This window comes from Balaenoptera ricei, chromosome 3 (assembly GCF_028023285.1).
Source record: "Balaenoptera ricei isolate mBalRic1 chromosome 3, mBalRic1.hap2, whole genome shotgun sequence".
In the NCBI taxonomy this organism is placed as follows: Eukaryota; Metazoa; Chordata; class Mammalia; order Artiodactyla; family Balaenopteridae; genus Balaenoptera; species Balaenoptera ricei.
This window is the reverse complement of record NC_082641.1, coordinates 46155266-46167942: the sequence shown is the minus strand read 5'-3', so window position 1 is coordinate 46167942 and position 12677 is coordinate 46155266. Positions and strand designations below refer to the sequence as shown.

At 38.3% G+C, this 12677-nt stretch overlaps 1 protein-coding gene across 1 annotated transcript in view; it reads right to left on the bottom strand.

Moving 5' to 3' along the window:
- Nucleotides 1–12677, bottom strand: part of RAB3C (RAB3C, member RAS oncogene family) — a 271243-nt gene that overhangs the window by 163379 nt on the left and 95187 nt on the right. The window contains exon 2 of the mRNA XM_059919310.1: nt 1258–1376. Within this exon, the coding sequence (XP_059775293.1) occupies nt 1258–1376 (119 nt within the window). The remainder of the gene's footprint in view (nt 1–1257; nt 1377–12677) is intronic.

Genomic DNA, 12677 nt, shown 5'->3' with positions numbered 1-12677 from the left:
GTATTTGGAGTTAAAATGTGGTGTCTGTTTAGTTCTGGTCCTACCAGTGAGCTCGCTTTCCTCCTAATACCACACAAAGTCCAACTAGACTCTGGCTCTTTCCACAGAAAAGTAGCCCTGTTCTGCCCTGCTGCTTTAATTCATGACCATGACCATGACCATCAGCTTTTCAGTGTCTCCTCCTGAGGTGCTGGAGGAATAGGCTGAAGGAGCTGCAGCCACAGCAGTCAACCCCCCATAGCAAACCACACAGACAGAGGTGTTTGCACATGGTTTGATGTAGCTGGGAGTCAAGAAAGGTTTCAGTTTTTTCTTTTTCTTCATCCCAGTCCTTTGGAACTTTTCAATTTGAAGAAAAACTGAAAACTGTCTAACAAATCCAGATAAGGGGTCAGCAAACTTTTACTGTAAACAGCCAGACAGAAGAGGTTTTAGGCTTGTGGGCTATATGGTCTCTGTTGCAGCTACTTAACTCTGCTGTTGTACCATGAAAGTAGTCATAGACAATAATAAGTAAATGAACCTGGCTGTGTTCTAATAAAACTTTATTTATAAAACAAGTGGTGAGCCAGTTGGGGCTCATAGTCCTGATTTGGCCTATGGTTCATGGTTTCCAGATTCCTATTTTAGACCAGTATACTTCCAGACCATTCATTATTTGTACTTCAAAAAATCAAAAGCAGGGCTTCCCTGGTGGCGCAGTGGTTGAGAGTCTGCCTGCCAATGCAGGGGACACAGGTTCGAGCCCTGGTCTGGGAAGATCCCACATGCCGCGGAGCAACTAGGCCCGTGCGCCACAACTACTGAGCCTGCGCGTCTGGAGCCTGTGCTCCGCAACAAGAGAGGCCGCGATAGTGAGAGGCCCGCGCACCGCTATGAAGAGTGGCCCCCGCTCGCCGCAACTGGAGAGAGCCCTTGCACAGAAACGAAGACCCAATGCAGCCAAAAATAAATAAATAAATTTAAAAAATAAATAAAAAATCAAAAGCAATGTACTTGCCCCCATGGAACTAAAGATCACAGGATGCAAAGCATTGGAGTGAACAAAATAGAGCAAAATCATCAAAATGATTTCTTATCAATCCTTAAATGAGTCTGAGCATAGCTAGCCCTTGTTTGCTTTCTGAAACACAAGTGGGATCACAGTATATAAAAATACATATATTACATTGTGGTGTGATCACTGCTTTGAGGAGGGAGAGAGAGGTTAATGAAAAAAAGTCGTTATTAGTAATGCGAACATTTGCTCTCACTTACCAATCCTGTACTGCATTGAAGGATTCTTCATTTGTGATGTCATACATTAAAATAAAGCCCATGGCTCCACGATAATAGGCTGTGGTGATAGTCCTGTATCTTTCCTGGCCTGCTGTGTCCTACAAAATAAAAATAATAATCTGTCAAAAAATGAGGCAATACACCTTCTGGGAAGTGATTAATTATTCCCCAAATAGTCATAATAGAGAGTCTAAATTGTATTTACAATGTATAGCTATATATGTTTTTCAGTCTTGTTTTTCCTAATGATTTTCATATGGCCGCTCTGCAGTATTATGAGCAGATCTTTTTTTGGGGGGGTGGTAAAGAACTAGCTCAAAGTACCTTCTACATATGTTCATTCCCATTAAGGAGCATTTAACTACAGAAAAGAAAATAAGAAGAAAGATCATACATATCAAAATCTGTGGCTTTTGTAGAGTTTAAAACCAGAAGAGTACATTAGCTCCATCATTATGTATTTACTGTCTATCTGCTAAGTACAAGCCTCTGTGGGGAAAAAAAAAAGGACCTTTTATGAATAGGTCCCTGCATTTAAAAGCATGCAGTGTAGTTTCCATTTATTCAATGGTAAAATGACAATTAAAATACCTACTTTGTGTGGGTGTTTGAGTCGGACAGATCTGGAGTTCCCACTCTCCCATTAGAGAGCTGGGGGTGACATGCACAAGCTGCTGAGCCTCTATTAACTTAAACCCCCTAAAGTCTAGCATGCTTGTTAGGGTGACATGAAATAATGCATGGAAAGTGCTTCACAGAGCCTGACACACAAAAAGTGGCCAATAAATGGTAAGAACTGGCTGTTATTCCTGAAATTTGGGAAGGCAAGGCTAACACAGGATGGTAGATGGCAGCTTACAAATGCAGGGGCTCAGGGCCTGCAAAAGACTCTCATGCAGCAGTGAAATCTGAGAATCAGAGGCAGCTACATCACTGAAATGACCTATATAGGTCACAGATACTGCACAGTGTAGTTGAAGAAATTCTTCCTCAATTCAACTAACTCTTGCTCCTTTGTCTTCTCAGGATCTGGGGTATAACTTATAACCCGATGCTCCTTGGCTTCCCCCTTCACCACTTTCCCAGGGGATTGGGCTCTGATTTCTCTGTCCTAGTATTCTAGGTGCTTAGCAGTTTGGACAGAAATGTCACCTTCTGACTTTGGTCTGGGTCCTCTTTCTTCCCTTCTCCCAGAGATGCCTCCTTTGTATACAAAGTGCATCCCAGTTCCCCCTAAGGCAATATTAATAGGTCTTGAAGGGAAAGCTAATGTGTTGGATCATTCAAGAAGTTCCTTTTTTTTTTCTTTTTAACATCTTTATTGGAGTATAATTGCTTTACAATGGTGTGTCAGCTTCTGCTCTACAAAAAAGCGAATCAGTTATACATATACGTATGTTCCCATATCTCTTCTCTCTTGCATCTCCCTCCCTCCCACCCTCCCTATCCCACCCCTCTAGGTGGTCACAAAGCACCGAGCTGATCTCCCTGTGCTATGCGGCTGCTTCCCAGTAGCTATCTATTTTACGTTTGGTAGTGTAAATATGTCCATGCCACTCTCTCACTTTGTCACAGCTTACCCTTCCCCCTCCCCATATCCTCAAGTCCATGTATGATATAAAAAAAAAAAAAGAAGAAGTTCCTTTAGCATCAAAATGAAGTGAACATCTCCTGGGTCTCACTCTTAGAACAGGCTCATGTTGGACACGCTGTTCCTCACCCGTAGGTACCCTCCTGCTTGGACGCTTGCACTCCACCTCGGACTAACAGTAGGAAACTCAAGAACGCTCACAATTTTCTCCTAATTTGTGTGGTTTATTCTATTTGGCCCCTGAAAGTTCAGAGAATGGTAACCAAAGAAGGCTGAGGAAATCAGCAAATGATTCCAGGAGGATGTGGGCGTGTGAAATAAAACTTGAAAATTAGCAAAGGGTGTGACTGCTCATGAGCAACAATGATTCTCCACACTTGGAGCCTGGATGAGGCTGGCCTGATTAGAGGTGTTTATTAGGTAATATTATTGAAATAAGTTTCCAAAGGTAAGATAAAAACAGATTACGGTACCCAAAATAGCAAAAATGAAGCAAAACAAATGAGGAAGGTCTTTCAGAACATGCCACTAATTGGCAGAAAATAAAAAGGAAAGTCTAGATTTCACCACGTGAAAATGTGACCATTCGTTGAATATAAAAAAAACGTTATGAAGAAAATTGAAATGATATATAATCAAATGATATTTGAATATTTTACTGTACTTTGCTTAGTATTTTATAAATATGAAGGTATAGATATTAGAGATAAACTTGGAAATCAAAAACTGCATGTAGTTGGGACAATCATACAAATTTATTAGACAGAAAGAAGCCAATCTTGAGCTTATTTGGATATTTTTGGATATTCGTTGGATATAATTCCATTAACAGTATATCCAACTGTGAAATGAAGGAGAAAGTTAGAGAACCAAATGCCCAAAGACTGTGTTTAAAAAGCAAGGTATAATTAGAGATTGTGTAATATATTTTAGCTCTCTGGGGAACAGAACCCCTTATAACGAGTTATTCTATTTTAAAACTTAGGCACTTTTGTCTTGGGTTCATATTTTTCAGAATACATTATCTATAAAATTACCATTTTTTTCGGTACTGTGAAGTAATTTTAAATAGCTTTCTTTATCTCTTGGTAAAATATCTTTTTGGCATTGACCGAGTAGCCTTCTTACAGGTTAGGGACCCCCTTCCTGCTACTTTCTCTATACAAAAGACCGCTGTCCCCCAATTTCTCAATAGGAGAAAACAGCCAATATGCCCGAGGCACTGCTAAAAGGTGACCCAGACCCTTCCTGTCAATCATGTCTTCAATACAGACACTAAATAATGTTGTGTTGAAAAGCTATGACATTTTCTCTCTCTTCTTGACCTCTTCCAGGGATGGCTTCCTCTTTCATAAGATGTTAATTTTATTTTGACAGTAAAGAAACTAGATCTAGTGTTATAAAACATATCAATTTCACACTGGAAGTGTATTTAATCTTCAAGGGAGCAGAAATCAAGGTCCTCTTACATTATGATTGAGATGTTACCGGAAACCACGGGGTTGAATAGCCATTATGTATCAAAATTTTAAAACAGAGAGAGGGGGACAAAAACAGCTTTTAAGAAAAAGAAAAAAAAAGAAGCTTTCAGACAGCACTTAAGTCACAGCAAGGGGCAGGACCTTCCACAGGATTCTGACTTGAACCCAGAAACACAATCTAATTGGAGGTAGCTGTCACCTCAGAGCTCTCAGGGAGAATGAGAAATTGCACCAAGTAGGGGAAGTGTAGTAAGAAATACAAAGAGGAAATTTCCTTTCCAAATGCAAAGAAAATAAAAAGAGTAAAACTAAGCTAATAAACAGACACTAGTTGGCTCTGCATTGGTTTTGAGTACTGAAAACAATTTTAAGATTACAAACTCATTAGCATTTTCTCTCCCATTATATTAGGAAGAAAAAGGAGTCAGAAAAAATACCTCATTACATTTGACATTTACTAATAATGATAGAAGGTTATATTGGAAAGAAAAGAACACTTATCATGTCAAGTGCCACCAACATAATTAAATGTGAGAATCTCAAAAGGTAACTGACTAAAATGGTACTTCTCAATCTGCTCAGGAAAATGGCTCTAAACTCTGGCTTTGCCTTGTTGCTCTGCCCAGTTGATTCTAATAACTGGAGATACCTGCTGGTTTTCTATAAATGTAGGCTTCTGGTGATTGAAAAACACAACAGGAAATCTTTCACAAAAAAAGGGATAAAAATATGATTTAAAAATGAAAGCTTTCTTCCAAGAGAGTTAGCTTTCATTTTTCTCTCTTTTAAGAAAAAATAAAATCATCTTAGCTGGCTTAAATATTTTGACTTCTCAATCATGTTTTTAGGAGGAATTTTTGGCTTAAATGATAGGTTTGATTAGCAAATACTTGAATATCTGTCAAAAAAGAGCTCTAAAATGGAAAACATTAGCAGTTTGATAAGTAGTAGCTAGGAACATTTTCAGTTTGAATTTTGGCATTTTTGTCTGTTTTTGCCTTATGTTTTCTTTCTCTGGTGAAACATTTTATTTTTTTAACTGCATGTAGTGCATTCTCAAACACTTCTGAGGTCACACAGAGATAATGTGCAGTTTTAGGATTGAGGAAATAGCTTTCATTTGTAAAATCTGGGTTATATTGTAATTTGCTTTTGTTTTGGTGGTTACTTCTCTCTGTATTGGATTAAAGGGAAAATGGAAGTAACCATTAGTAAAGAAACATAACTCAAATAATATCACTACCATCAAAATACATTTATTGAATGTCTAGACAGAGAAAAATAGATTGAAGGACAGAGAATCCTGATACATGATAAAGTAGGTAATTTTATAGGTGGAGAAACCAAACCAGAACACATTGGTGTTAACTGATCAACAAAGGTAATTTAATTAAGCTAAAGGAAATAATATGTAATAATCCAAAGAGGAAATCAACAGCAATGTAGGATGAGAACACTGCAACATAAGACATAAAACACATTTTATCTAGTGAACTTCTAAATAGACACAAATATGTGAAATGGAATAAACACTCAGTCATTTAGCATTCAAGGAAGTAGCAATCTTTTAACTTGTACCTGGCTACCTTCTACCTGTAGGAATTATTTTGAATCATCAATGGAAGATTAAATTATGCTCACTATAATTTAATATTAATGTTGATTGGTTGATTGATTCATTCATTCAATAAACAATAAGTGAACACCTATTACCAGTTAGGGACTGTGATAGATATTTATTAAATTTATTTTATGTATTCTAGATGTATTTTTGTATATTTAAAAATTCTACACTTTAAAAGCATTTCATTAATCAGGATATCATATTCCTTACATGTCTACAAAATATTAGACATGAAATATCATTTCTGAAGAACCAGACAGCATAGCAATTTAAAATTGTAACTGAGACCATCTGCTCAGTGGTGAGGTTCTCCAATTCATAGTCACAGTTATGGGTTGTACTGTGTTCCCCGCCCCCGCAAAATATGTGAAGTCCTAACCCTAGAACCTGTGAATGTAACCTTATTTGGAAACAGGGTCTTGGCAGATGTAATCAAGTTAGGATGAGTTCATACTGGATTACAGTGGGTTCTAATCCTATGACCAATGCCCTTTCGGGAAGAGAAAACAGAGACACAGAGAAGGCCACATGAAGGCAGTAGCAGAGACTGGAGTGATGTATCAACAAACCAAGAAACGTCAAGGATTGCTGGCAACCCCTAGAAGCTAGGAGAGAGGCATGAAATGAATTCTCCCCCTAGAGCCTGAGAGAGAGCATGGCCCTGCGATACCTTAATTTAGGACTTCTAGCCTCCAGAACTGTGAGACAATAAATTTCTGTTGTTTTAAGCCACCCAGTTTGTGGTACTTCATTACAGCAGCCGTAGGAAACTAATGCAGTCATCGACCCCAGTTTGCAATCTTCATGATCAGGGCAAAAGCAATATAAATTTCACAGCTATCCACATACCCGTTTACTACTTTATAGGAGAGAAAATATAGAAGATTAACAGTAGTCTTATTGAGAAGCCTAACATAGTCTCACGAAGATGTTATGCTAAAATGCATAACTATATTCCATTTATGAAAAATGAATTCTATTCAAAAAAGGTGAGTTGATATATCTTATTGCTTTAAAAAAGTAGATCTTAATATACATAAATACATACATATATTGTTCTTAGAAGGACAGAGCACCATTGCTTGAAGCGATACACATTATATACTGTTTCATGTTGGAATTTCATCCCCAAATGATTGAAATGCTGTTACAGAGAAACCTAAAGTCATAACATATACTGAGACACTACTCTCCAAAACAACAGAAACAACAAAATGCTTATTATTATACATTACTTCTTTTAGGTGATGTTACTTTCCTCCCAGTTGTATTTATTTTTTCATTTCCATAAATAGGCAGGCATAAAGCAGCATTGAACATAGTCTGATAAAAATAGTAAGCAAAACAGGAAGCTCAAATATTTTGTGCTTTCTTGTTGCATGCTTATTTTTGGAATAAGAACTTTTTTTCCTTACAGCAGTTAATCTTCCATTAAAATGAAATTTACAAACCACTTTTCCCTACTGATCTTGTACAGTCACTTTGAATTCATTTACAGACACTTAGTTATACAAGCATCTGTAAATGAAGCTCACATTTTAGAAAAGAGTTCTAATAAACTGGCCTCTAAATAGTTCTTTGATCAATGTAGATGTTCTTCTTACCTATTGCCCTTTATCCATCCTCTTCACACCAGCCGATTTTATTGATCAGATTTTCTTGGCATGATGTTTAGCTTTGAAATACCCAAACCTTCATTTTACAATGGCATCCACTTCCAAGTAAAACCCTAATAAAATAACCCTGAGGCACAAGGATAAAACTTGACCTATTATTTCTTGGCAGTGTTACCATGGCAATTCATCTTTCCTGGAAGAGAGGAACAGTTGTATATAGCTCTTTTATAGGGGGCCTTAGACTCTATTGTCAGTGAGAACCTAACACATCTACCAATTGTGTGTTTCTGCTCATGAAAGTTGGAGACACTTTCCAGTAAACGCCATTTCAATGCTCAGATGAACTCTCTTCAAGACCTTAATAAAATTTACAATCAAAAGCATGTAAAGGCATCTTCACTCATTTAAGAGCTTGTTATCTAAGAACAATTGACACAAAGGCAGAGAAAGGCGCCATTTTTTCTTTCTTTCTTTTTAAATTTTTTTTATTTATTCATTTTTCGCCGCGTTGGGTCTTTGTCACTGCGTGCGGGCTTTCCCTAGTTGTGGCGAGCGGGGGCTACTCTTCGTTGTGGTGCAAGGGCTTCTCATTGTGGTGGCTTCTCTTGTTGCGGAGCAGGGCTCTAGGTGCACGGGCTTCAGTAGTGTGGCACACAGGCTCAGCAGTTGTGGCACACAGGCTCAGTAGTTGTGGCTTGCAGGCTCTAGAGTGCAGGCTCAGTAGTTGTGGCGCACAGGCTTTGTTGCTCCGCGGCATGTGGGATCTTCTTGGACCAGGGCTCGAACCGGTATCCCCTGCATTAGCAGGTGGATTCTTAACCACTGTGCCACCAGGGAAGCCCTGCTTTCTTTCTAATTAATCTTTTTGACATTCTTCTTCTCAGTGGGATTTTGATTATGCTCAACTTTGTCAAAACCTAGGGCATAAATATTTAAATGCAGGCAGCTTGGAGCTTTTAGTCAAAATTGGTGATTGTTTTTCTTCACAGAATGCAATTCAAAATGCTTGCCAGCAGATCAAGTGTTCTGTGTTTTAAAGGATAATAGGCTTTTGAGTGGGATTCTTTTTTTTTTTTTTTTTTTAATAGAATTGTCATTACATGATGCTATCTTTTATTTATTTATTTATTTATTTATGTATTTATTTTTGGCTGTGTTGGGTCTTCGTTTCTGTGCGAGGGCTTTCTCTAGTTGCGGCAAGTGGGGGCCACTCTTCATCACGGTGCGCGGGCCTCTCACTATCGTGGCCTCTCTTGTTGCGGAGCACAGGCTCCAGACGCGCAGGCTCAGTAATTGTGGCTCACGGGCCTAATTGCTCCGCGGCATGTGGGATCCTCCCAGACCAGGGCTCGAACCCGTGTCCCCTGCATTGGCAGGCAGATTCTCAACCACTGCGCCACCAGGGAAGCCCTTGAGTGGGATTCTTATTGTTGCCCTAAAATTGGCAACTAAGACTCCAACCAAACTTCTTACAAAGGGATGGAGCTTTCACTTGCACAGTCATGTGCCAGTTGGTTGGTTGGATGGATGTCTGCTTAGGCAATGGAATTGCTGATCTGCGCTTATGTAGGGGTATTTGAGACCTGGAGAGAGATGGCAGGGTTGAGGAGGGGGAGGAGGTAGAGCAGCCCGACTTCCCACAGGTTAGCAATAAACACCACAGCAGGTAGCTGCTCCTGAGACATCTTGCCATTAACCCACCTCTGAGAGGGCTGTCTCCTGCAAGAGGCTGGGGAGGCGATGAGGAATACTAACAGGGGCAAGAGGGGTCAGAAGGAATGTGAACAGGTTCCGGCTGAATATCCGGCACATTTTAGCTGTGTGAACTTGGTTATCTCACTTGCCCCTCTGGGCTTTGCTGTCCTCATTTCTGAATAAGAAAATAAATTTTCTAAGTCTGTTTCAGCTCTCAATTCATAGAATGTCTTTAAATACATTTTCCCCTCTTCTAGGATTTTTGGGCTAGTGCATCAGAATCTCTTTACTGGTGAAATCTGTCCATTAATATTTACCCTAATTACCACTATCTTTGCATAGATGTTTCCTATCTTATTTTATATTTGGCTTGATTTTCCTGTAATTCTTTCTATTCATTTCCTGCTTTCTCTTTGGCTGAATGTTTTTCACTTTTTTCTAATTTTATTCTTCCCTTTATTAGTTTGGAAGTTATACCTGCTATATATAAAGTGATTATTAAAATTTCAAAATTTATGTTCAAAAAATTTAATTATATCTTTATCTTTATTTACGCAAATCCAAATATTTAGAATAATCTGTCAGTCATCCCTTCCCATTCTACATAATAATGCTGTACAATGTTCCATATTCTAATAATATCTTGACTTTTTACCCCCTGTATTAGACATTATTATGTTTTACACAGACATTATTAATTTATATTTATCCTATGTTTTCCAGCTTCCCTGCTCACAATTTCTTCTTATCAATACATATTAAACTACCGTTCCATACTTCTGAAGTGCGTTCTTCAGAAATCTCACCGGTGAAGGTCTTTTGATAGTAAATATTCTCCTCCTGCATGTCTGAAGATATATTTATTTAGCCATTATTCATGAATAATGCTCAGTAAATATATATTATTGGGTGTAAATTCTAGTTATACTTTATCTGTTCTTTACAGCATTATGCTATTGTTTATAGACTTCAGTTGATACATTCTAAAATATGCTATCACTCTAATTATTGTTCTATTTTAGGTAAACTGTTTTCTCTAAAGCTACTGTTAAGAGTTTCCCTTCATCTTTGGTGGTCTTCAGTTTTGCAATGATGTGGCTACACTTAGAATTCTTTTATTTATGTTGCTTGGGGTTCACTGTGATTCCCTATTTTGAGGATTCTTGTCTTTCAAAATTTTAGAAAAAACTCCAGTCACTATCTCTTCAAACTACTTTTCTCCCATTCTTTATTTTCCCCCCTTTATTTTGGACTTACAATTAGATATCAGGAAAGTAAGGTGACCACACAGCCTGGGCTGCTCAGGAAAGTCCCAGGTTATGCCTTGTGGTAGATCAATGAACACTTAAATAATGAACTTATTGGCTCAAAAGACTTCTGGAACTTTTTCAATTTAATTCATATCTGAAAACAGGCCTGGATCTATAAACAAGTTCATAGTTTCTGACATGGTTTCTGTCAGTTCTGAAGAGTTTGAAAAAAAGGTTTGAAAAAGTTCTAAAGGTCAGCTGAGTCACACATTGTAAAACTTGTTAGCTTTAAAATGAAAGCAGAACTGGGTATAAAATATACGCTGAGGCATGAGTCTGCCTCTAGAAAAGGAGTGTTTCTGTTTCTCGTGAGGTCTCTGCCCTGTTAAATCATCATATTAGCTGTTCAGCTTATTTTTTTCTCTGATCAGCTTTCTTTAGTTACCCATGTTTAAAAGTGATTGTGTCACTCACTGCAGATCAAGATCACAGGCTGGCATCTGATTCACTGGTGTTTCATGTGATTAACACAGTCGTTAAAAAATTGTAAGCCAACATTGAAGAATGTGGAGATTTTTACACAAAAGCCCAGATTTCCAATTTCTTTTGAAAAATTTTAAAAGATGGTAACAAACTGCTGTATGGCCATTGAGGGCTGAGGCTGGGTAGCAGCTGCCTCTTTTATACGGTCATCTGCCTTTCTCTCCTTTCTGCTGTTGCCTGTTCCCTAAGGCACTGCTATTTGAGATCACCCCGCACCTACCACCATAAGTATTTCTGTTTATCCTCTGTTCAAAACCATCCTATGTCTTCCTTTCAGCCTGAGGATAAAGTCCAAATTCCTTAGGCTTTTTTCCATTTGGCCCCATCATCCCTTTCCAATTTTATCTTTACATTTATATTTATTATATGTGTTTATTCTTCTTTTCGATCCCCTTGTGTCAGAATTTGACCATGTTTCTCAAACTACCCCCCCTGTGTTTTCTGACTTCCGCATCTTCTTCATGTGTGTATACGCCTCCACATGCTTGTCCTCCTGATCTTGTGTTTTCATCCTCAGTAGAATCCAAGTATGTCTTTAAAAAAAATGTCTTATCAAATAGCTATTCTTCTTGTTCTTCTGGACCGTCTTAACCAAAGAATAAAACTAGTTCTTAACCTAGCCTAGGCAATTGAATGCCTAGGTGAAAGTTACATTTGGGATCAAAATTTATGCAAGGAAAAAGTCAGGTTGTCTTAACAAATCAATATTCTGTCTGGGTTAACTTCTTGTTAAAAACTAATCAAACACTGGAAATCTATATTCCTAACATTACACTGGGTACCGAGAAAAAATACAAAATAAGCATCCATATGATACAATCTCTAAAACAAAGAGTTTGTATTTTCCACAAACTGCCAAAATAAAGCACGTAGAGTGACCTGAGACCCTGGCTGTATTTGCAGTGTTTATTGTATGATGTGTGCAGTCTGTGCTAGAGGGGTTGACTGAAATGAGCTGGAAAAGGCTCCAGGAAAAGGTAAGGTCAGTCCTCAGGGATGGGTAGGTTTTGAAGGGCAGAGGTGAGGTAGTTAGCAGACACAACCACAACTGGGATCATGGCAAGACCATGGAAGTGATAGGGAGTGGAGAGACTGGCATTGATGTTTATCCTTCGTATTTACCTACCTCAATCCCGCTGCAGGGATGAAAACAATGTCTATTGTGAAGTATTGCAGAAGGCTTTTGTTTGGTACCTGATAATTCACCAGGCACTGCAAATGGACAGTATGATTCCCTACTCCCTTTTAAACTGTAGTATCTTGTGGGGGAAACTGAGAACAGATTCTGTTTCTTCTAGAGCAGGATCCATAAACCGAAATGGAAGAAAGAAAATGTAATCTATGACCCAGTACCAGGTGGATTAACTAATTAAACCCCTCTGAATTTTCACTTTCTAGCTAAAATAGGGATAATATTATCTACCTATCTACAAGGTTGTTGTAAGGATTAAATAAATGAACATATTGAAAGGCTTCTAGCCCGCACTAGGTGCTCAATAAATGGGGTCTTTTTTTTTTTTTTTTTCCTAGCCTAGCAGCAGCAATGTGTGGAGGAAAGAACAAGGATTTGGTGTTAGAACACCTGGGTTCCTACTCTGG